The sequence below is a fragment of the Equus quagga genome, chromosome 15 (genome assembly GCF_021613505.1).
Source record: "Equus quagga isolate Etosha38 chromosome 15, UCLA_HA_Equagga_1.0, whole genome shotgun sequence".
Classification (NCBI taxonomy): Eukaryota; Metazoa; Chordata; class Mammalia; order Perissodactyla; family Equidae; genus Equus; species Equus quagga.
The window spans coordinates 23,032,650-23,057,844 of record NC_060281.1 but is presented as its reverse complement, the minus strand read 5'-3'; the positions used below and the strand labels follow the sequence as shown (position 1 = coordinate 23,057,844).

At 54.8% G+C, this 25,195-nt stretch overlaps 1 protein-coding gene across 1 annotated transcript in view; it reads right to left on the bottom strand.

Annotated features, from left to right (window-relative positions):
- Positions 1 to 24,713, bottom strand: part of PGC (progastricsin) — a 26,770-nt gene extending 2,057 nt beyond the window's left edge. The window contains 12 exon segments of the mRNA XM_046639841.1: positions 247 to 394; positions 980 to 1,021; positions 1,023 to 1,097; positions 2,443 to 2,593; positions 2,596 to 2,641; positions 3,069 to 3,199; positions 4,057 to 4,174; positions 4,590 to 4,797; positions 6,240 to 6,310; positions 6,879 to 7,095; positions 22,430 to 22,531; positions 24,703 to 24,713. Coding sequence (XP_046495797.1) covers positions 247 to 394; positions 980 to 1,021; positions 1,023 to 1,097; positions 2,443 to 2,593; positions 2,596 to 2,641; positions 3,069 to 3,199; positions 4,057 to 4,174; positions 4,590 to 4,797; positions 6,240 to 6,310; positions 6,879 to 7,095; positions 22,430 to 22,531; positions 24,703 to 24,713 — 1,320 coding nt within the window.
- Between the last annotated feature and the right edge of the window lie 482 nt (positions 24,714 to 25,195).

The following is a 25,195-nucleotide window of genomic DNA, read 5'->3' as shown; positions in this document are numbered from 1 at the left end:
CCCCCCCCCCCCCCCCAAATCAGCCTCCAGGCCCCCAGGCTGCCCCCAGCCCCAGCCATCCCAGTTCCCTGTACCCTACTCCCACCCCCCACCCCCCTCACCCCCCACCCCCTCCCCCCGCCAGTGCCTTGGGGCAACTAGAAGCTTGGAGGCCGAGAATCAAGCTATTCCTGTGCTCCCAGGAGAAACCATAAATGCCTCCTGGCTGGCCTCTCCTAGGAAAGAGGATGCCTCCACCAGACACACCTGTCCGTACTGGTCCTCCTGGGTCCCCGTGGCCTGCAGAAGGGCACTCACATATTGCTGGGGCACAGTGAGCAAAGATGTACCTGCGTCCATGATGGCCTGGCAGCCCTGGGAGCACTAGCAGGAGGCCTGGCCACCAATGAGGAACCTGAATGGTGTGAAGATGAACAGCCTCAGCACCCTCCAACCCAGATCAGCTGGCAGGTGGGCTTTCCCCACCACTGAGGGGCAAACAGCTACAGCCACAGAGTCAGGGTGCATCTCAGGAAGGTAAGAACTTTGCAGAGGTCAATCCAGCCATCCACCTGCCTCACACCATACCAGAGTCTATCTAAATGGCCATGGAATCTGTTTCTAAAAAAGTTCCAAGGAAGATTCTAGAAACACTGAAAGCCACAGCAACTGATTCATTGTAAGTACTTTGAGCAAATTAGTTTTCACTGCACTCACATCCCAGTTTCTAATCTGTAAACCCATAGGGTTGGACTAGAGTCTGGAGTGTTTGGGATTCCGAGTCCTGCCCCTTCCTATGTTGCCTCCATCTCACCCCTCTTCTCTAGGCTGAGCTGGGTCTTGAATCTCCAGAGGGCAGCTGTGGCTTTGTAGGGGCAGGCCTCAGGGGTCCTCTGTCCCCACCCCCCAGCAGTACCTGGATGTGTGTGTGTGACGTGAAGTGCCTCAAAGCCTGCTCCAAGGAAGTGCCCACATCCCCAAAGCCCTGCCACAGACTCACTCAGCACCGATCTGCCAGTGGAGCTCCAGGGTGATGGGGGCCTAGGAGATGTGCCACGTACAGCCTGTTGTCCACACCCTCAGAGGTGACTGCTCCCCCGTCCTGAGACCCCTGCTGGCTGCAGGAGGTGAAAGGAAAGGTGAGTCAGGGAGTGGCTGTGGAAAGGGACTTCCTTGTTGAGCAGTCACCCTCAGAGGAAAACAGAAGTCCTGCTCTGGCTCCAGACCGGGGCTCCCTGAGGCAGAGCCATGTCCCCCCTCAGACCGGGGTTCCCTGAAGCAGGGCCATGTCCCCCCTCAGACCGGGGCTCCCTGAGGCCAGGGCTGTGTCCCCCCTCAGACCGGGGCTCCCTGAGGCAGGGCCGTGTCCCCCCTCGGACTAGGGCTCCCTGAGGAAAGACAATGTCTCCCCATATCTCTGACTGGGGCTCCCAGGCTGAGCCTATCAGAATTCCCAGTGCCTCAGGCTCCCAGATTATGCTGCTCCACAAAGTCCTGCCTGTGGGGAAAGCACTGGCTGTCTGGCCCCTCCTCCTGACCCCCTGTTCCATTCTCCTGTCCCTTCCGCTTCGTGCTGCTAGTGCACTGTGTCACTAGGAGCCTGACCTGGGCCCAGCTTGTTACTTTTCTGCTGGGACTGAAGGGAGGTAGAGCCTTGGTGGAGAGGATGGAGGGACATTCTGTGTTTGTTGCAGAGGCCTCGCCTGGTAGCCGAATGTGAGCGTGGAACTGGATGGTGCTCCTAAAAGCCAAATTCAGAGTAATTGTAAACAGAGGTAGAGAGTAAGTCAGCAACATTAGTAACAGGGTAATATCATAGAAAGTCCCACTCAACTGATTAAACTCCAGATACTAGATGCTGCCAATCTCTAGAAAGTGGTTGGTTAATTCTGGCGAGGAAAAAAGCAAAGTCCATCCCAGGCCACTGACCCTCTTCCACCTCCCTGGGTCCCAGGCCCATCCCTGTAAATAACCTGCATTTACTTGGTAACTTGTTAGGGGTCAATGGCGGACCTAGCCCAGAAGACTCCAGGACCTGGCTGGAACAATGGATCAAAGGAGATGAAGCAATAGATTACCATACAAAGAGGTGTCCCGATGGAAAATGTTTGGTCAGAAGACAATGAGTTGACTGGGGCGCTGGGCAGGAGGTAAGTCCAAGAGGTACTGAGAATCAGCAGCAACACTCACAGCAAAGCTCAGCTAGAAGAGAAGAGATTCTGTTGTGACCAAGAAATGCAAAGAAGTCAGAGGGGGTGGGGACAGAGGCAGGGGTCGGGGAGAGGGGTGGGGTGCGGGAGGAATCAGAAGCCCAGGAGGGAAGGCCCTAGGACAGCAGTGGCTGGTGCCAAATGCCTGCTGGGAGGCCTCCAAACCCCAAAGCATTGAGCCTCAGTTGTCCAGGCCTGGGGGGGGAGGGGGGGAGGGGGGCTGGGAGTTGGGGACCTGCAGGCGGGTCCTCACTTGCTGAGGTAGACGCTGAAGACTGGGCTGGTGAGGGCACCCTCCTGCAGCAGGCCCTGTAGGGCTGTGGTGGCCTCACGCATGGCCAGAGCAGGGTAGGCCCTGCTCGTGATGCCTTCAAACTTCAAGTAGATGAAGTTGGCCCCAGCCCGTTCTCACTCAGGTTGAACTTCTGGTTGGGGGCATGGATGCTCTGGACCTGGAGGGGCCACAGAGGATGGGAGGTGACAAGTGTAACTTCGCTCCCCATCCCACACTCCCCCAGAGACCCCCTCAACACTCGTTCTTCATCCCTCCCTCACTTTTGCTCCTTCCCCTCTTGGCAGGTCCTGAAAGAGCCGCTTTCTCTTTCAAGTAGCCTTCCCTGATGGCTGAAGCACTCGCCTTACCATCTCCTTCTTCCCCAGGCTTTCAGCTCCTTAAGGAAAAGGACCTGTCACCCCATTCATCATGATTCCTCAGTGCCTGGCACATCATGGCCCCAAGTGAGGGCTGGAGGAGTGAATGAATGAGCCTTTATTATACTATTTCCTGTCCTGTACAGTAGAGCACAAGGTGTTTTTCCATATTCAGGGTATCTGGCTCAGTCTCCCCATCAGACTCCATGTCCTGGCGTGGGGAGCGGCAGACAGCATCACTCACCATCAGAGTGTGAAGAAGCCGGTGAGGCTGCCGCTGCCATACCGCATGCAGCGAGAAGGTCTGTCTGTTGGCAGAGTGGGTGAGGGCTGCCTGGGATTGAAGTGGGCATGGTCAGCTGCAGGGTGAGGGAATTCTCGCTGGCTGGTTGGGGGCTATCCAGCTGTCAAGCCTGTAGGGTTTCCCACCTGTCTCCCAGCCTGTGCTCACATCCTGGGACTTCAGCACTCCCCAGGCCACCCAGTTAGGGGTAGCCAACTGAGGTTCCTGGCATTGGAAGGTGCATGGGAGCTGGTCAGCCTTGGCTCCAGAGCCCCCTCTGACTTACAGACTCTTGGGGTACCCTAGGACTGTGATCTCCCTGTGGCGGGTTGCATGGAATCCATCTCTGTCTTGCTTGCCCCCAGCAGATCGCCTGGCACAGAGTAAGTGCTGAGAAATTACTCATCAGATGAAGAAGTGAATGAGGGTCTGGGGCATCCCTGCATTCCCCCGACCCTCACCCAGTCAAGATGCTGCCGTGCCAGGATCCCAAGATAGTATAGGGCAGGGCCAATGAGGAACCCTCTGGACTAGAGGGGTCAGGACCCAAACCCCAAGGCTTCGGCAGGGACCAGGGCAGCCTTAAGAAAGTAAGTGAACATCGCCAGTCTCCAAATACAACTACAGGTTGGGGACCACATCCTGTATTGTTCTCCCATTTGCCTTGGAGAAACTCAGTGAGAACTTTGTAAAGAGTGGAGCAGAGTGGGGTGGGCTGGAGACATGAAGGACTATGAGCAGAGAAGGTAAAGGGGCTACACAGCTCCAGAGCCAGCTTCCCTCTGGCTTAGGTGTGCCGTGTGACCCTGGACAAGTCCCTGGTCCTCTCCAGGACCGAAGCTCCCCCCAGCAATCCCTATTGCTTGGCCATTTCCCAGAGGGTGTCAGTGCCCTGCCTGCTCGCTGCGCTCCCCTGCCCAGCCCAGCCCTCACTGCGGGCCTGGCTCTGGCAGTAGACAGAGGGCACCCACAGGCTGGAAGAACCCGTATCAGAAAGGCCCAGGAAGTTCTGTGGTGGGGTCCCAATGCTGGTCTTGCCAAAGCAGGAAGCCTGGGGGGCCATGAGGCAGTCTGTTAGCTCTGGAGGGATCCAGGGAACATCAGGCCCAGCCTCCTCCACGGACAGAGCAGGGGAGGGACCAGCCCCTGCCCTACAGCCCGCACCAGAAGCAGGGGCCTGAGCCTTCCTTCCATACTTGCCCAGAACCTACAGACCCTCAGCCCATGCCCACCCAGGGCAGCTAGCTGCAAAGTTCTCTCAGTGGACTGAGCTGCCAAGTGAGCAGGGGCCCTCCCGTGCTTTGCCCAGGGAAGGCAATCTGGGCTGGCAGGTCTGAGAGAAGGGAGCAAGCTACAGGGGATGGGTGGGAGGGTGCAGAGAGGAGGGGTGCAGCTCATGGCCCTGGCCTGGCCCTCAGCCTTTGGCAGCAGGGAGAGGGGTACCCCCGGGGAGGGTCAGGACGCACATCCTTGTAGGCCATGGGCTCATAGGCCACGCCGAGGTCGCCAAGGCAGTACTTCCGGACGGGGCTGTACTTCTGGGTCCTCTGGAGTTCCTTCAGTAAGCCCTTTTCCTTCGTCGTTTCATGGACGGACTTTACTTCTCCAGGGGGACTCCACAGCAGCTTGGGGGTCAGGGCGCTTCTAATAGCCCTGACCCCCAATCTCTCTCCACTCTAATGTATGCCTCAGTTTCCCTGCCACTCTGTCCCCCCATATGTGTCGCTTGTGTGTGTCTGTGTGTTTCACTCCTCCTCTGTCTCCGTCTCTGTCTCCATCTGTTTCTCTCTGTCTCAATGTCTCTTTCTATCTCTGTCTCTGACTTTTTCTCCCTCTGCCTCCCTCTTTCTTCCCCTCTCCTTCTCTTTCTCTTTTCTTTTCAAAACTCTTTTCAGGACTTGCTCCAAGATTCAGAAAACAATGACCTTCACCCATGCATGCCCCTGCCTCCCATCTCAAGGGTCCTCACCCCACCCTGGTCCTCTTCTGTCAAATAGCCCATAAATTCCTTCCCAGGAAGGGGAGAGGAACTCCAGGCATTGTCCTTTGAATATGTGCATTTTTAAAAAGGTTTCCGAGATGGCCAAGTTCACCCCAAAGAAAGTCCTCTTGTGTGGTGGCCCTCAGGCACCCCGCTGGCTGAATGTGACAGACAGAGCATGGGTATAGGGGAACGCGGCTAGACTGGGACTGAGAAGACAGGATCCTAGTTCTGCCCCTCCTGCTCATTGTCTGCCTGGGGCCAGTCACAGCTCTTCTCAGGACCCCAAGACAATGGGGAAGCTGGCCTTGGTGGTCTGGAGCCCGGATCAGCTCTGGAATTGGGAGTTATGAATTGTGGGTTTCTGCCCATGTCACCCTCATTCTCCTCCTCCCAGACCTGCTTGCTGTCATTGCCTAGGGGGTCTCTGCTGGTCCACCCAGGCCTTGCTCCAGGCTGCGGAATTCCTTGCATTCTCCAGAAATTCTCTGCTAAACCCATCCACCTTGTTGCCTCATCCTAACCACCTCTACAGAATTTGCATATTAAAAGAAGTTTCTGAGAGGAGCCATCTCTTTTCCCAGGAATCACTCTTTAATGATGGAAGAGCAGCAGTGTGGCAGGCCAGGAGCTTCCGTGATGTCCTGTGAGCCATGCCACCTCACTCCCTTTCCCCTGACACCTCAGCATATGGAGATTACATTACTGGTGTTTCTGCTTGGATGATTTTGGCATCTGCCAAATAAATTTGGGGCCTTAAGGAAATTTTTAGCAATGTCTCCCTACCCAGAAATATTTGTTCCCTTCGGTGGGAGGAAACCACACCTGCCATTCAGGTCTGCTTGGGCAGTAGGACCCCTACTCTCTCTTTCGCTCTCTCTTTTTCGGGTCTGCCTTTTCTCATCAGATGGGGGAAGGGACGGTGCTTCTCCCTTCGACTGGAGTTTCCTGAGGGCAGAGGCTCTATCTCCTCCCACCTCTGGGTCCTGTCCTACACCTGCTCAGGGAGCCTTCTCTGCCCCTAGCAGAAATTCCAGACCAGAGATAGATTGGGTGTCTCCTGGCCAGGCTGCCCCTCGCAGGGTTTCAGTCTCCTGCTCAAGCTGCTGCACCACTAGCCAGGCCACAGACTTACCTGACCTCTGCCGCCTCCAAGAGCTGAAGGCCGAAGGCCACCACCGTCCACTTCAGGACGCCGATTCCCAACTGGCCGCAGAGGAAAAGCTGCTCCAAGTTGTGTGGTCACCGTGGAGTGAAGGCCTGGGCACTCCCTCTTCCTTTATACCCCGGGATCTGGTCCAGTCCCTGCCTCCCTGCCCTGGGCAAACACGACCTCAATCCCGGGTGTACCCTGTGCTCCGTGTATCAGTTGTTTCTGTGTGTTTTCCATCTCGATGGTGGCCGCAAAGGACTTTTCATCTTATTGACTTTTTAATACAAGCAGTGGAGGCCAGGAGGTGTGCGCGATAAGAGAGAACAAAGTTGCCGTGAGATGGAGCAGTGAAGACCACTTCTTGTCCAGGACCCAGAGGTTTGACAGGGGCATTTTGGGGTGAGGGCCATGGGATCTATAGGCAGGTGTCTCATCCTCGGTACTATTGACATTTTGGAACAAATAATTCTTTGTTGGGGGGCTGTCCTGTGCCCGGTAGGATGTTTAGTGGCACCCCTGGCCTCTACCCACTACATGCCAGCAGCAGTGCCCCAGCTGTGACAACCAAAAATGTCTCCAGGTATTGTCAATGTCCCCTTGTGGAGCAAAACTGCTGAGCACCACTGGTCCATGGGTGACGTGCTCGAAGGTCTGGCTCAAGTCCTGGTTCCCAGGACCCCCAAGCCTTTGAGGGGTGCAGTTGGGGGGTCTGGGGATGATGGAGTCAGTAGCTAGGATGATGGTAATGATAATGGCGGTGGTGAGGGTGGTGCTGATGGTGGTATCATTAGCCCTGATGCAGGTGGTGCAGCTGGGATGCCAATGGCTGAAGTCCAACCTATTTGGGGCAGCTTCAGAGGCTTTCCTGGTCAAATGGGGCATTTGGAGAAATTCTCATAATTCAGCAAGTACTCAGGACACACCCATAGTGTAAGCCGCACTGGCTCCTGCTTGTGCCTCTCACACTCATCTGGAACAACAAGAGGCCTGGGCAGGAGCATAGGAAGAGGGGACAAGAATGCCCTTGCTTCTCTTCCTCATTGTCTCTCTTCTCCTGCCCCATGGCGACTCTACCCCCATCTTGAGGTCTCCTAAAACTCCTGTGTCCCCCATTACCCTTCTCCCAAGCCCCCGTCTACCCTTTGTCCTGCCCCCAAGTCTGATCCATCATGTGCCTCTAACCCTCGTCTCCGGCAGCCCTGCTTCCCAGCTACAAGCTTCTCATTGCCTGAAGTGACCCGAGGCTGACCCAGCGCCCGCTAACCTGGCACAGGAGAACCCCTCATTTTGGGGTGAGTGGAAAAAGTCCCCATGCCAGTACCCTGTCTGTCACCTCATACCCTGCACTCAGGGCTCCAAACAGATTTGTCAGGCCCTTGAGCCCCAGGCAGAAGGCCAAGACCAGGCCTGCCAAACACCGATATAATTCAGCCAGTGGGGGATTTTCCACTCTGGCCACCACCACCCACAGCCTGGCCAGAGCCCTGGAGCCTCCCCTAACCCTATGATGGAGGGGAAGGAGGGACCTCGAGGTCTGCCCAGGCCTGGCACAGAGAGGGAGGTACCTGCCTGATTGTGTCTGAAGGCCAAGTCAGCTCTCATGCCTCCCTTCTGTCCCCAGGGACACGACGGACTCTGGGGTGGAAGGCAAGGTAGGGAGGGAGAGCCTTCCCTGGGGTGGGAGGGTCTGCAGATTTGGAAGAGCAGGCAAAAGAAAGTCATAGGATCCTTGGAATCTCGCCAACTCCTATGAATCTAGCAGAATCCATGGGATCCCCTAAGTCTTGTTAGGCCTACCAGACCCCCCAGCATGAGCCTCCAGGGACCCTTTCTTTATCTGGGAGGACCCTAGGAGTATGATGGCTGCCAGGCTATCCTTCTCCAAACCCCAGTCGCACTACATCCCTTCTAAGTGTCCCTGGCCTACTGCATCAAGCCAGGGCATCCTGATTGACTGCCAGGCCTTAGGGTCTACAGCCCCTGCCTACCCAACCTGATCTGACAGCTCAGTCACCTCAGTGTCCCCAGACATCCCAAGTCCTCGTCTGCCCCTGGTCTATCCCCGACCTGCCCCCCCAACCCCCGACCATACCTAGAAAGCCCATTTCTCTCCCTTCTGCATGTCCAAGTTCTGCTCAAGGACTCTTTTCCTAGAGCCAGGATGTGCAGAGTCTGAGGACACCTTAGAAGTCATCCAGGGCCACCTCCCACCATGGACAGGAGCCCCAGGACGCCTGACCCACTGGCTGCTGCCCAGGTTCATCTTCTACCCCTAAATGCTGCACGCCCAGCTGGCGCCCTCCCCTTGGTGCTGGATCCTATGTGGTCTAGTTGTTTCCTGGGGTATGGTTCCTCTCTCCACAGACTAGAAGCTCCTAGAGGCAGAGGCTGCAGCTTCCACCTCCCTGGGCCTGGCCTGGAGCTCAGGAGTCCTGAACCATAGATGGAACCCAGGGGATTGCTCTCAATGGGGCTTCGTTATATCTCCCGCACCCCATTATCCCACTGCTCTAATTTCCACCCCACGCTCCAAAAGGATCTTCTCAAAATCCAGGGCCTGGGATCCTCTCATAGTGGTGGTCTCCCAGGAAAAACCATTTTGTCATCACTCTCTGGTCTCATCTCCCTCTAAGCACCACCTGCCTCAAAACTTGTCCAAGTCCCCGTGACTAACTGAATAAAATCCAAACTGATCGCCCTGGCTGTCAGGACACGCTCTGTCTGGCCCCTCCGTCATTTCCAGCTCGTCTTCCACCACTATCCTACGCCTGCGCTACCCTCCAGTCATAGCGACCTCCTTGCTTCCTCCCAAGGAGGCCTGTTGCTTTCCAACCTCCATGCCTTTATCCATGCCGCACCCTCTATCCTGAATACCCTTCCCAAGCATCGCCACCTGCAAAATCTTATTCTTCAAGACCCAGTACAAATGCCACAAAGCCTTCCTACTGTGCCCACCTACTCTCAAATGGGCCTCTGCTGCAGAAGACTTTGCCTTTCCTCCCCTTGTGGTACATATTTCATTCCATCTTATATCCCAATGACTTGCCCCAAATCCTACTGCTTGTGACTAACAGAAGAGGTCTCTTCCTGCACATAGCCCCTTAATTAGCTCATTGATCTTTCAGAGTGTCTACAAAAGTGACACTGGTTGCTGGGAGTGTGTCAAGAAGAGATGGCAACAACATTGCACGCACATTGCCACTGCTAATCCTTCACCCTGGAAGACATCACTAATCAAACATATCGCTCTTGCCCATAGTGCTGAGACATGGCCTTAGGATTCTTACCAATCTAGTGCACCATTCAGCCATTCTCAATCAATCTTGAATTGACAATCCCCAAGACCTTTAATGGAGGGGTTTTTAAAAAAATTCTGGATACTAAATTTCATTTAGAATTCTATACATATACCACTGGTTAAAAATCAAGGCAACTTGAAACGACAACTATTTGTACCATTCTAAATTTTCTTCTAGCTCTTAATGTACACACAGATTGTAATGTAGCTGTAATCAGTGTGTAAATGCAACTTCTGTTCTGCTCTTGTCACTTAAGATTAATACATACACATTTCTGTGCATTGCGATAAGCCACATTCTTATCACTCTCAGTGGCTATGCAGTGCTCTATCAGCTTGGGTTACTTAGTCCTATTCATGTGGGTTAATTCTGATTTCTCATTTCTATCAATGGCACTTGGGCTCACAAGCTAAAAATCATCCAAAGGAAGAGAGTAGTGAGCTCCTCATGATCGGAGGCACTCAAGCAGAGGCTAAAGGAGCAGCTGTTGAGGAATACTGGTGGAGGGGTCTCTTGCTGCAACTCTTGTGAGATTGGGTCAAGGATCTGAGTTCCTCTGTGTGCTCTCATCCCAGAAATAAGCTCGCGGAGCTAAAAGACCTCCCCTCCGCTGGGGGACAGGTACTCTATAAACTGGAAATCTTTGGCAGCTATCTTCATGAATTAAATTATAGCTTCAGCTATTATCTTGGTTTTATAGTTTTTTCCTTAAATTTTGCATGTCGTTTATACTTACATCATTAGTTCAAGCAAACCTATTGGGGACAGACTGGACCTGAGATTTTTCTTTTCCAGTTCAAGGATTTATGCTTTTTTTCTTCCTATTTTGATATAATTTTCAACTTACAGAAGAGTTGCTAGCATAGTATAGAGAGTTCCCGTATACCTTTCATCCAGAATCCCCTATGTTAACATCTTATGTCATAACCATGGTATAGTGATCGAACCCGGGAAATTCACCCTGAGCTAATACTGTGAGCCAATTGATAGACCTTACTTGAATGTCACCAGTTTTCCCACTAGTGTCCTTTTTCTGATTCAGGGTCAAATCTAGGTTCCCACATCACATCTCGTCATGTCTTCTTAGTCTCCTCCAGTCTCTGACAGTTCCTCAGTTTGTCTTTTATGACCTTGCTACTTCTAAAGTACTGAACAGTTATTTTTGTAGAATGTCCCTCAATTTAGGTTATTCTGATGTTTCCTCATGATGAGGTTGAGAACATGAACTTGAGGGCGGAAACCACAGAAGCGATGTACCCTTCTCTGTGCATGATATCGGGAGGTACGTGTTATGGATGTGTCTTATGACTGGTGATTTAACCTTAGTAGCTTGGTTAAGGTGAAGTTTACAGGTTTCTCCACTGTGCAGTTACCATCTTCCCCTTGATAAGTAATAAGTAATAAGTATCTTCTCGGGAGACACTTTAAGACAATGCGAGTACTCTGTTCCTCACCATTCTTCTGCCCACTAATTTTAACATCCATTACCGCTTCTGGCCTGCAACGGTCATTAGGTGGTGCTTTTCTGTTTCCATCATTCCTTCTACATCGATTAATTAGAATTCCACCGTGAGGAAGAGCTGAGTTCAAGGTTTTAAAATGGACACTTACTCCCAAAATATCTCATCATTGAAGGCATGCTAGGCAGGCTGCTTTACATTTGTTTAATCAGGCAACCCTCACAGTGATACCACAAGATAGGTTACCTTATCCCCATTCGACAGAGGAGTCCATTGTATCCATCTATATCTCAAACAGTTGGAAATTGCATGTATAAACATTTAAATAGATAGACTGGTTGCTTTTTCTCTGGTCTATTGATTAATGTACCTTTGCTTGCGGACAGCAGCTTGCTTGTCTGGCTTAGGTGGAAAGGGGGATGCACTGGATGGATGGGTGGGTGGATGGATGGATGGATGGACGGGGAGGCTTGCCACATTGCAACCCAGCTGCAGGAACAGGAAGGATGGGGCAGAGCCTCAGGGTCAACTGGAATCTGGGATGCAAATACCACAAGGACCTTTCCTCTGCTTCTCATTCCTGCTTCCCTTCCCCTCCCCTCCCTTTCCCCTCTCCTCTCCTCCCCTCCCCTCCTCTCCTCCTTTCCCCTCCCCTTTCCTCCCCCCTCCTCTCCTCTCTTTTCTCTCTCTCTCTTTCACTGTAGGCTGGCTTTCTCCACATAACTGACGACCAGCAGTTGAGTTTTACATTTCCCGAGAAAGAATGAAACCAAAATACCCAGGAAAGCTCTCTGATTGGCCCATCTTGGGTCAGGTGCCCACTCCTGGACCAATCAGTTGTGACCAGCAGGCAGGGCCCTGTAAGAACTTGGCAGCTCCCTCAGGAAGCATTTTGAAGGGTGTAAACAGGAGAAGTCTCCAGAAGTAGGGGATGTTTCTGGGAAAATAATCTCAGAGCTGTCCATGCAGATTTATTTCTGATGACATATTCATCCACCCCTCTTTGCACATTAAAGAATGTGATGGAGACGTGTGACACAGAATTGACTTCAGAAGACCAATCCCCATCACTTATTGACCCTTTGACCCCGACAGTTCACTTACCCTTTCTGAGCCTGAGTTTCCCTGACTGTAAAATGGGGGTAATCATCTGCGCCACAGGGTTGCTGTAATAACCCAATAAAGCCCTGACTATGATGTGCCCTCAACAGCCATGAGCTGAGTCAGAATCTTTTTCTTTAAATTGGGCAGGAGGCTGAAGAGGATAAAGGACCTTTGGGGAGGGCTGATAATGTTCTCTTTCTTGACCTGAGTTCTGGTTGCACGAGTCTGTGAGCTGTTACTCATGATAGGTGCACCTCAATTACAAGTTTTATAAAGTCACATTTTAAAAAGAAGAAAGAGGGCCAGCCCAGTGGTGCAGCAGTTAAGTTCGCACGTTCTGCTTCGGCGCCCGGGGGTTCGCCAGTTTGGATCCCAAGGGCAGACATACACACTGCTTGTCAAGCCATGCTGTGGTAGGCATCCCACATATAAAACAGAGGAGGATGGGCACAGATGTTAGCTCAGGGCCAGTCTTCCTCAGCAAAAAGAGGAGGATTGGTGGCAGATGTTAGCTCAGGGTTAATCTTCCTCAAAAAAAATTAAAATTAAAAAGAAGAAAGAAGAGGAGAAGGAAGAGAAGAAAGGAGACAGAACACCTGCCCTCAGAGAGCCCCAAAGATGAAGGGGGAAGGCAGCGCCTGATAACATTGTCCACCACAGCAGAGAGGCACAGATGACGTTAGTGAAATAATGCTGAACATGTCTTCTTTGCATAGCTGTGTATTTATTATGTTTTAGCACCGATGTATAACAGGCGCATCACACCCACGATTTCATGGACACCATGGGTTAAGACAGGCTCCTAACCAAGGGGTGTCAGGAAGCAGCAGGAGGGGTGTCAGGAAGCAGCAGGATTGCAGCCTGAAATCCTTGTTCCCTAGGAGTTTGTCTCCTAGGCTGGCCACCAGGGGAAGGGGCAGAGCCTGCAGTTACCCGAGGACCTGGGGCCCCCAGCCCTGGAATTTCTATTTTTTTTAATTTTTTTATTTTGAGGAAGATTAGCCCTGAGCTAACTACTGCCAGTCCTCTTTTTGCTGAGGAAGCCTGGCCCTAAGCTAACATCCATGCCCATCTTCCTCTACTTTATATGTGGGATGCCTACCACAGCATGGCGTGCCAAGCAGTGCCATGTCTGCACCCAGGATCCGAACCGGCGAACCCCGGGCCACTGAGAAGTGGAACATGCGAACTTAACCACTGTGCCACCGGGCCGGCCCCCTGCCCTGGAGTTTCTAAGGGTTAGATTCTCCCTCCTCCTCCTCCTCCTCCTCCTCCCCCTCCTCCCCAGCCCTGGGCCCCATCGGGGAGGGGCAGTCTCCTAGACATGAAATCCAGCCAGGACTCTCAGCCTGACCCCCAGCCAAGGCACTGCCCAGGGATGGCTCTCTCCTTTTGACAGGCAGGACAACTATGAGCACACAGTCAGTTGGCATGCCAAGTGGGCACTCCACGTCCGTGGTTCTGTCCACACTGCCGGCTCCACTTCCTCCCAAACTCCTATCCCACATCTCCAGAAATGGTACCTTGCAGAAGTCAGAGACGGAGTGACCCCTGGCATGGCTTCTCCCTACCGTCTACATCAGTGGATTCTAACCAGCGGCCACACACAGACAGCACAAAGATCATGAGGGTGGTATTTGAATGACAAATTTGGGACCCCTATTAAGTGGGCGTGAACATTGAACAGGTGTGACCCCCGTATTCAAACCCCTGGGCTCCTGCCTTGCTCCCCAAAGCCAGAGCCTACAGAGCTGCTTTATTTGGGGTCTGCCAGCTCTCAGCCCTGAGGAGCAGGGTTTGGCTGGAGTGACTGAAAGGTGGGGGCTCCCCAGCTTCTGTGAGACCCAGAGACCCAGAATGTGTGCCTCCAACTGGGAGATAGGCAGGGCCAGTCCACACAGCAGTGGCCAGGCCCACCTCATTGTTGCCTGTGTCATAGATGGAGTGGTAGACTCAGGAAGCCACAGGGGCCAACAGCTCTCCAAGGGCAGGTACATGGCCTGGAACTCCAGGAGGCAGTGACTGCCCTGTCCTGGAGGAAAAGGAGTGAGTCTGCCAGCCGGCAAGTCATACTAGGTTAGGAAAAAGACCTGAACTCTGAAATCAGAGAAGCCTGGGTTCAAATCCCAGCCCAGTTCTGACTAGCTGTGTGACACTGGGCAAATCACTTAACCTTTCTGAGTTTCTGTTTCCCCATCAGTTGAGGGAGGGGGATAATGTGACCCATTGCTGCATTCTGTGTGATGAATACAAGTTAGGCAGGTGAAGAGAGTGAGAAAACAACATTTCTGGCAGGGAAAATAGCACATGCAAAGGGCCTGAGGTAGGAAAGACGAAATGATGGGGCCAGGGAGGCCAGACCGTAACAGTGAGAGGGGTCTGCCGAGGGAGGCAGAGGCCCAACCACCAGGCTGAGGACTTGAGGTATTATGACCACAACCCACAGTTAGAAATATATTTTACATCATAACCTTATACACTCACACATATGATATATAATTAAAACAAAAGCCTCGCCTCACCATAAAAATTCTGGTCCAGAGGATGTGATGAGCCCTAATTTTTCTATTCTGTTTAATTGTTTCTAAAGTGCTGGGTCCAATCAACTGAACTGATTTCTAGAGGATTGTGAGCTGCGATTTGAAAAACACTGATCTGTGAGGCGTCGAGCACATGAGTGGGCACGCACACGCATGTGGTCTTGCACTCTTAGCGGTCATCTCGCACGTAAGTAATTCATCCCAAGTGTCTGGAGAACAGGGCAGTGTCTCTTCCTTCCTCCGTGGCCTCCGACACTGGAGGCCCAGAAGATGCTCCATGCGTATTAGTGACTTACGAGCAGAGTTGTGGGCTGGGAGAGAGGCGGGCCGGGCCCACCACAGCTGGAGGACTGAGTAAGCTGAAGGGACCTCCTGACCGCCCTACCTCTGCTTTGGCTTCAACCCCTCACCCTGGGCAAATGGAACGGGGACACCCCACGGGTAGTAAGTACCAAGTTTCGGGCTTAAGAAGGGGCTGAGTGACCACCCGTGGGAGTGATGGTGGCACCCACTCCTGGGACCATCACGAGGATTTGAAGAACAAACGTGCATGGAGCCCTTGGCACAGCGCTGACACCAGGAATAGGAGCCAGTGTTCACCGTTCTATCGTCTTCTGTCTACTGGCCCATTTCATGTCACAAGGACCTGACGAGGTAAACACTGTATCATCACTATTTACAGATAAGGAAACAGAGGCTCAGAGAAGCTAAGTGACTCGCCCAAGGTCACAAGGCTTGGAAGTGGCAGAACAAGGATCCCCATGCAGGCAGATTGGACCTCCACTGTTAACACATACTGCATCTCAGAAAGCTCTGGAAAGACGGTAGTTCCTGGCATTTGTTGAAGGAGCTGATAAAAATGATCCTTAATGTCTTTGGCAAATCTGACATTCCAGAACTCTAAGGGCTGCAAACGGGTTCCCCTTCACCTGGCCTCCTGCGCTTTCCCCCACGGCCAGGCAGGAAGGAGAGGGAGGAGAGAGACGTAGGGCACGGGGTGGGGTGGGGGGTAGGAATCACAGGGATGAGGTACTGAGGGCCCAGCAGGGGAGATGGACGCCATTGACTGGGAAGGTGATGTGGGGTGGGGGCAGCTCCAGCCACTGCTGCAGTTGGTAACAAACTGGAGAAATAATAAGGGATATGGAGACAGGTGGTCAGCATCTGCTCCCATCAGGGCTCCCAGGCAGAGATGGCCGGTCCCACAGCTCAGAAATCCATCCTGCTCCCAAATCCTTCCCATCTGGTCCCTCATCCTCCCAACCTCCCTCTCTCCCACCATCGCAGATGCATCCTCACCCTAGAGGAATGCCTCCGTGAAGGCACCAAGATGGCGTCCCAGAAATATGAGGAAAAGGCTGTCGCTGGGGGGCCTTTGAGGGGGAGGGGGCAGAGCAGGGAGACTCCAGTGCACCTGGCCTTAAGCAGCTGGCAGGGAAATGACACTCAAACCCTTTGACACTAGGATTTGGAAGGAGCCCTGCAGGTCGGTGCACTCACAGTGGGGTCGGGGCACCTTCTTTTACTTGGCTGTTCCCTGGGACCCCGATGAGCTGTGTCAGCTGATAAAAATCTTCTCGGGGACAGGGAGGTGCCTGTGTCCACAACAGCCAGGCAGCCCTGGGAGCACTTGTCAGTGGCCTGGTGTCCTATGGACAACCTGCAGGAGGAGTCATCAGAGGTCAGAGGTCATGGCATCCCTCCCCCAGCCTCCAGGCAGGCTCCCCCTTAGAGCCCTGCCAGTCCCCAGGTCTGCCCTGGGCTGGGAAAAGCCTTGTATTTTTCCCAAAGGAAGACCCCCCAGGCCTCTTCCCTTGGGTGGGGGGTTGGGGGCCCATGGGATTTGAATCCACCCAGCCCTGGAAGTTGATCTGCCAGTAACCTTGGGCAACCACAGGGCTCCAGGAGACCTCGCCTGTATATAGCTGGCTATATTCACCCCCAAAGGAGACTTCTCCCATGGTGGTGTTACCTTGTCAGCTGTGGACCAAAGACACACCAGACTTGGGAGGAGGCAGCTGCAGGGTGATGGGACCCCCATTTCTGAAGGCTACTCTCTGGATCAACCCATTAGGCCTGCTCCCCTTTGCCACCCTCCTGCTCATCTTGGACCCCCACAGCCCCTGGCTCAGGGTGAGGCTTCCAGCTGGTTCTCCATAAGCCCCTGTCCAGCAATGGGTTGACCGTTCGAAGAGTAGAGGAGGAAGCTTCCAGGCAGTGGGATAGAAGCTATTGAGACAGAAGCTGACTAAGGGCACTAGGATCGAAGTCCACTCAATAAAGCCATCCATGACTGTGGCGGCCCAGGCTGCAGAGGTGGAAGAGGAGGACAGGCCCTTGATCCCCCTAAAGTGGATGCTTTTGAAGATGGTGTCCAGCTCCATCTGGCTCAGGCCAAACAACTGGTTGGTGATGGCTGAGCCCTGGATCTGCTCGCTGAGAGGAGGGGAATGTCTCCCCTCAGACCGGGGCTCCCCGAGGGCGGGGCCGTGTCCTCCTCAGACTGTGGCTCCCCGAGGGCGAGCCGTGTCCCCCTCAGACTGGGGATTCCCGAGGACGGGGCTGTGTCTCCCCTCAGACTGGGCTCCCTGAGATCAGGGCCCTGTCTCCCCTTTCTGATTGGGGCAGGAGAGAGGGGCACTGTGGGCTGGAGCCAGGGTCTGTGTAGGATCGTTGAGGGACAGGGGGCCTGGAGGAGACCTTAGGGGAGAGGTGGCAAGTCAGCAGAGTGTAAGACCCTTAGAGCAAGGGAGCTGGGTGGGGCTCAGGGACTAGTGTGTGACTGCACTTGTACGAGGAGGCTCTGAGGGCCCAGGGGTCCTTGTGTGGGACAGCTCAGGGAGGGCAAAGGGCTTGCCCAAGGCTACCAGGAGATGGTGATAACTTCAGAGCCTCCCACCCTGTTTTCTGCTTCCCCACTCCCTACATGTCACACTTGCAGTCAGTCACAGAGGATCCCCTGTGCCGGCTCATGCCCTGTGCTGACCCCCTCTTGAGAGGGGTCTTTCAAACCAGGAACCTTGTCCATTAGTGGGTGGTGAAGTCAATCTGGTAGATCCTGACGAGACTTGTATTTTTAACGCAACTGATTGGGATAGAGTAGATGGGAGTGCAGTTCAGATAATAGCGCTGTGCAGGGCTTTCTCTGTGTGTGTGCATGTGCCTGTGTGTCCTGGCTGGTGATGCAAAATGCTAAAAAGGCCCCATGCTCACACTGTCCAGGATGTGCACACACCAATGTGCATACACATGCAGGCGCTCACACCCAGCCACGGGCTGCACACAAGCTCCTGCTCCCCCACAGAAGAGGGGTGTCGGTGTGTGTTCCCACGTGCACAGACACACATTCCTCTAAGCAGGGCAGGAAGGAAGACCTCCCCATCATCTCCCCCCGTCAGCTCCCCCTCAGCGCTGTCCCTATCCAGGGCTGTGCCCTCTAAGCCCTTGCTGAGGGTTGGATAGACCAGGACCTCCTCTCACCGCAGCATCTGGGACTGGACCAGGGAAAATCCCTATGTGTGATGGTATTTCCCAAGGCAGAAACGAGGACCAGTGGTTGGACTTCAGCACAAGACATTTGACATCAGGCCAGTCCCGACTGCCCTGTTCATGGGATCGCCCTGTCAATCAGCTCAGCTTCCCTCAATTTCTTCCCCAGAGAGAGTGGCCCACTTAGCAGTGGTGGCTGAGAACTTCCAGAGACTCCCTCCCATTCTTCACCAGTCTCCCTGGCAGAGGGGCCAGGATCCCGTGCTTCTGTGCCTGAGTCCTCCTGAGACTGGATGGGCGCTGGGGGGGAGCAGCAGGGGGCTGAGCAGGTGAGATAGGCCGTGGGGAGGGGTTGTTTGGACTGAGGTGGCCTTGGCCTCAGACTGGTCTACTTGGGTGGGGGAGTGGGCAGTGCTGGGGTTTGGGGATTAGGTGGCAAGGAGGAGAGACCTGTGTCCCAGGCTCGGGCATGTCAAAGGCCAGAGAATCTGCTTACCAGGACCTGGATAAGGAGCAGGAACCAGTTCCAAAAGTCCCAAACCAAACACTGATAATGGACCCAGGGAGCTCCAGGTCTGACCCTTTCACCTCTCCCCTTTTGTGGCCCCTAACTGGGCCTCAAATGCATGCGGTTATGGTCCCAAGCCCGTGGAGCCAGGACTGGCCCAGCCCAGATCCCAGCCGATCTAGCTGGGGTTCTAGAGACATGAGTCTGTGAGTGGCTTGCCCTCTGCCCAGGGATCCTTGTGTGGGACCCCACCAAAGTAGGGGCCAGGGACCCAGGACAGGGAGCTGGGAATGGGCATCCTCGGGAGGGACCCCCCTGCACCAGGCAGGTACGGGCAGCCACACCAACTCTCCCCAACGTCCAGACATTTGGATGGCTCGGCTCCCCATGCCCACTGTCCAGGGAAATCAAGGCCTGGGGCAGGAAGGGGGCCCCAAAGCCTCAGGGGGTCCTCATGCACCCAGCAGTGATGGAGGAAAGGAAGGATCCAGAGGCCTTGAACACTCCTCAAAGCCCTCCCTATTCTTCCCTGGCTGACCACCCCCTTTTCCATATGCTGAGGATGTCTGGAAGAGAGGTCTGGGTGACCTTGGTCAGCCTCCTGCCAAGTCTGGGTACCCCTACTCCCACCCTGCCCAGATGCCAGGAAGCTGAGACTGTGATCCTGGGGCTCCAGGAGGATTTCTGAGGGTCTCACTTTTGTCCCTTTGCAGGAGAAAGTGTCACTGCTGCTCAGTGCTGGCCAGGGGTTCCAATGGGTTGCCCTCCAGGGACTCTCTGCCTACCCAGGTCACCCTCTCTCTGCTGACCTCCCCCAGGCCTGCTCTGGACATTAGACATTAGTACCTCCTCCCACCTACAGCGCTTCAGCCTCACCTCCCAAAGCCCCGGGGATGGGGTGAGGGCTCAGCATCCAGAACACCACTGTCACAGGTCCCACAGAGAACAGACGCCGAATCACAGGTGCCGGAGCTGCAAGGTGGGGCCTCTGCCAGGAATGGCCTGGCCCCCAAGAATGTGAGAGTGCTGGCGCCCTCAGCTCTGAGTCCGTGGTGCCTCTAGTTCCAATGGGTCACTGTGTCAAGGGGCCCCCCCTGGCCTCTAGCTCAAATCTGTCCCTCCTCCCTCCACATTCCTTTCCCACTCCATGAAAGGCCGCCCTCCCTGCAGGTCCTGAAGAAGGAGCCCCAAACCTCAGAGCCCCCTTAAAGCCTCCTTTCCCCTTTCCCACACCCCCCCCATCATTTCCACTGGTGATATCCCAAATCTGTCCTCTTCTCTCCTTTTCCACTGCTGCCAGCGGGCTCCAAGCCGCCGTCCTCTCTCCCCTGGGTTACCGCAGCAGCCCCCCGACAGGTGTCCCTGCTTCTGCCTCTCCATGCCCCTCTCCGTCCTCTGCCATCTCCAGAGAGCAGCCAGAGCCATCCCATTGAAACTGAAGTCAGATCTCCTCTGCTCTGAACCCTACAGCTAGTCCGATGGCCTCCGCTGGCCCACCAGACCCCGCGCATCCTGGAAGCTCCCCCTGTGCCTCCTCCTCAGCCCTCGCCCTCCTTCACCCTGCTTCAGCTGACCGGCCTCCTTTGACCCTTTTGCCTTTCCTGAACTCTTCAGGGCCTTTGCACCTGCTGGGCCCTTTGTCCGGAACTTCCTTCCCTCGGCTGTTCACCCAGCCCAGCCTTCTTCATGGCACTCAAAGCTCTGCTCCAGTGTCACCTCCCCTGCAAGGTCTTCCCTGACCTGTTCCTCCCCGCCACTCAACCATTTAACCCCTTCTGCATTGTCTTCAAAGTCATCTCTTCCCTGAACTTGTTCATTTAATTAATTTGCTGGTTAGTCAGCACCCTCAGTAGAACGTAAGTTCCTGGGGGCGAGGGTCTTATTTGTCCTCATCTCCGCTGTCCCCAGCACCCAGCACAGTGCCGGGCACATCACGGATGCTCAGGAAATGTTTGTTGAGCGAGTGCATGAATGCACGCCCGCATCTGGTCTGAGCCCCACAGCCCACCCCCTGCATCCACACGCAGGCTCACAGCCAGTGGTTCCACGGCCTCCGCCTTCCTCCACCACGCTCCATCTTCTCCCCCAGCACCACGCCCCCCGGCTCCCGTCCTTCCTACAGCACAGTCCTTCCCTTCCCAACCCCACTCCCTAGGCTAATGCCTAAAGCCCACACTCTTCATTCCTTCCCCAAATTCTCTTCAGCCTTCCTGGCCCACCACCTTCAGCAAGCTTTCCCATGTCACCCAGCTGTTGCTAAGCTTGGGCTCTGTGCTAACCACCCACTGAACGCTTACGTGCATTTTCTTATTTAACACACAACAACATTAGGAGGTAAGTGTTATTAGTGTCCCTTAATAGATGAGGAAACAGGTTCAGAGAGGTTGAGCGTTCTGTCTGAGGTCACGCAGCTATCAAATGGCAGAGGCCCAGGTTCTGTAATCCTGTCTTGTGCGAGTCTCACTTCTCCACCTGGTCTGTGAGCTTTGGAGAGTTGGGGCTTTGTCAGAACTTAGCCTACATGACCCAGATCTTGAATCTTAGACCCTCTGGGTCCAACATTTGCTTAGGAAATCAAGGCCACCATATTATTATGACTGCACATTGTGCCCCTGACCCCAACCCTAAGATATCAATACATTGGTAGATTCCTCAGACCCTTTAATCCCGGGAGGAAAGGAGCTCAATAAGGAAAGAGGCCAGCAACTGTCCATTTGGGCCAGAGAGGCGGGGAGCCTCAAAACACCTGGAAACTCTGCCCCGGCCCTCCAGCCCTCCTTCCATCGCTGCTCCCATCTCCCCAGCCGTCCGCGGACTCGGCGGCCCACTCTCCCAGCCCAGGCAGTACCCGGGCAAGATGAGAGGTTTCATTGCATTTACATTGCTTTTCCCCAGAGTCAGAGCCCCCAGTTCCCCATCTCCTCACCCCCACACCTTGTCCCGGCCACACTCTTTCTGGGACCCTCTTCCCGGAGGGGAACCAGGCCAGGCTACAGGGGACAGGTGGAGGGAGGCGACAGGGAGGACCACCCCCTAGGGGCCATACCACACCAGCTAAAGGAGCAGACCAGAGGGAGAAGGGTGGCTGAGGAAACCCCCCATCAGTGTCAATCAGCGGGCACAAGGTGGGGTGGAGCTGCCCCCCTCAACACACTGCTCATTAACTCAGTCATTATATTAATAATCCCTTAGGAACAAGCATAATGACAACCTACACGGGGAGCACGAGCGATGCTGTCACACACCTGACCTCCCCAGCCCCACTCGGCAGGTGTCCACAGCGGCTGTGGGGCAGGAACGTGCATCCCCAGAAAAAGGCGGCCCAGAGAGGCCAGGAGAGGGGTCCACCTGGTGAGCAAGGCAAGTGGCAGGGCAGCTTTCTACAACCACAGGCAGGCAGAGTGAAGCTTCCAGAGGAGCTAAGCTGAGGGCCCCAGACGCCGCAGCAAACCCTCATGATCCGCCCCCCATGGACAGCCTTCTCTCAGACCCTTCTCTCTGACGCTCCCAGCCCCCATCTCTGCTCTCTGGTCACCTCCAGGTTTACGGCGAGAGCTGGTGCCTCTAAACGCCAGGACAGACGCAGACTGACAACAAGAAATGTCACTGAATGAATGGACAGTTTGGACTTTGATTTAATGAGCCAAGGACTTCAATTCAGATGGGAATTGAGGGGTGAAGAATTCTCAGATATTTATATGGAAAGACCTCGTGGTTCCGGGCCAGCTCTGAGGTCCCAAGAGCCAAAAGGGACAGCGACGTGAATACTCACTTGAGCTGCATTAACAGGAGTATGACATCTAGAACAAGGGAGGTGTTGGGCCGAAGGAAGGTGAGGGCCAGGCCCAGGTACTGCACTGAGTTCTGGGTCAAACTGGAGCACAGAGCGGGAACACCTTTCTGGCTATGCCAGAAATAACCATGTTCAGGTGAAAATTCCTGCCATTTGCTGAGCACTCACTGTGGGCCAGCTGCCACGGTTCATGCCCGGCAGGCATTCTCTTATTTGATCCTCACAACGAGCTCATGACGGAGGGCCTGTGAACTTATCCCTATGCCGCAGATGAGAAAACGGAAGCACTAAGAGGTCAAGTTGTAAGTGGCGAAGCCAAGTTTCAAAGTTCAGCACCGTTGGCAGAGAGGCCAGACTTAGCCGTGTCTGGATCAGGGAGCAGAATCAGGATCCAATAAGAGGCAGTTTAGGGACCTCATAAGACCCGAGTGGAGGGAGGACTTGGGAGATAGTGAGCTCCCCATCCCGGGAAGTGTATGAGCAGAAACCTGATAAACACGTCCAGGAATCCTGTCGAAGGGATCCCTGGACGGGCCCTAGCTCGGCTGACTTGGGAGATTCTATCCTGGACTCTGTGATTCTGTGACACAGAGCCCTGAGGCCCGCACAGCTCCTCTCACCCCTGCCTCAGCTCTCGCTCCACCTCAGTCTCCCACGAACGTTCTGGTATCCCAGGGGTCCCTCATTATAAACCCCCCTCCACCTGTGAGTCTGACTCCCCTTTAAGGGAGAGGCCAGAGAGCACCCCAGAGCTCAGGAAGGGCCTGGCCTCCTGGGAGGCTGGGAGGCCGTCAGGAGAGGGCGGCAGGGGCAGGTGAGGCCAGCCTTCTTCCTGCACACTCGTCCACATAAAGGGAGCCTTTCCGGGCCATCAGATGAATAGAGAGGGCAGGGGCGGCGGGTGGGCGGCGGGTCAGCCCTCGGGGGAAGCAGGTTCACCTTTTTGTGAACCAGGCAAGGCCCTGGCTTGGAATTCAAAAGGATTCCTGAGTGGGAGCACTAGAATGGGCCCGTGCTGACACTTGGCCCACTCGTGCAGTGAGGAGCACCCAGCGCGCTCTCTCCGGAGCCCACCTGAGACAATAAAGCCCCTTCAGGCCAGGTCGGGAGCATTGGTGGGGAAGGACACACGACTGGCAGGCGGCCCCAGCTCAGGCTGCTAATTAGCTTCACGGCCTGAGGCAAGTCACTTCACCTCCTGGCCTGCTTCCTCCTCTGCACAGCGGTGATAACAATCCAGCCCCGTGAGCCTGAGAGAGATAAACGGTCTGCAAGGCCCTGTGGAAAGCCAACTGTGTTTATACTATCGTAAAGTGCTATTATTACCCAGGGTGGGCTTGGGGAGGGCCCCTCCTGGTCTGACCTGAAATGTCACTCCTGGACAGGATGCTGGCTCCTGTCCTTTCCTAAAGGCTGCCCAGGGGGTGGGTAGGGCCTGTTTCTAAAGAGGAGAACTGAGCACTCAGCAAACATTCACTGATGTTGGTGATGATCTTTGGACGATGATGGCGATGGAAACGGATTCCATTTGCACGCCACGCCCTGATGGCGGCGGGGCAGGCTTGAACGCAGCGGCTGTGGCTGCCCTCCTGGGCCTCACTCCCACCCGCCCCTTCCCGCCAGGAAAGCTGTCCACTCACACCCCAGCCAGAGGAAAATTCCTGCAGTAGACCTCGCAGGTCCGAGGCAGTGACCTGGCAAGGGGACAGGGATGGTTGGTGGCCACGCTTGCTGGAAGACAATTCCTGGGACACGTCTCCTGGACCCCCCATGCCCCACAAATATGTGTCCTGAAGCGATTACGACCTGCTCTGGGAGAACCCCAGGGGTCTGACCGGGATCTGGCGAGCCCAGAGAGTGAGGTTAACTGCCCCGCTCGTCTTGGTCAGCAATAAGCCTGAGGTCTCCGGGGCTGAAGAGCTGTGACTTCCAGTGTTTTTATCCCTTGGAAACAGTTGGGTTGTTAACGCAGTTTGCCCAGGCCTGTCTACTTTCCAAAGTGGTGTCATGTTCATCATCTCATTGACCACTTCTGACAACTAGCTCCTGTTTTCCGGGTGCAAAAACCGCAGCCCCTTTGGGTAACCAGATGCTCACGAGAGCAGAGATAATAGCTGAATCAGGACCAGAGCCCAGTCTCTTGACTCAAGCCAAGACTCTGGCTCCCCCATGACAGTGTCCACAAGCCTGAGCAGACCCGTGAGTCACCAGCATGGCCAGGACCCCAAGGCCTGGTCCCGGCATGCACATACCTGCCCCCCATCTTGGCTCTCCTTCTTGGAGAGACCACCACTCCTGACTGTGGGGGCCACAAAGAGGAGCAGTTGTGTGGGAGGCCATGGAGAAAGCCGGATTGAGCTGCCTGGGTGAGCTGCAGAGAGGATGGCGTCTCCCCACTGCTGCGTGGGACCACGCGCCATGAATCCAGCCTGCGGCGGGCGATCGCTCTGGCCCAGAGATCAGGATGTCAGGGAGAGAAGGGTTTGCTGCCAGCTCTCGGGCTATAGCAGCTGCCCCCTGAGGCCCTGCAGGGCCCCAGGTGAAGGGCCTCTCACGTCCTCTTTCGGCCAGTCCTCCTCACTTCTTTCATGGACAGTGACACCCAGGGTCGGGGGTTCTGGAAGCTGGTCAGTCCAATCCCCACCCAGGAAGGGGCCCTCCCAGAACTAAGGTCCAGGCAGTGGTGCTCTGGACAGCAGGAGGAGAGGGAAGCAGGGGGGCCCCGCCCAGGCCCGTTTCCCTGCT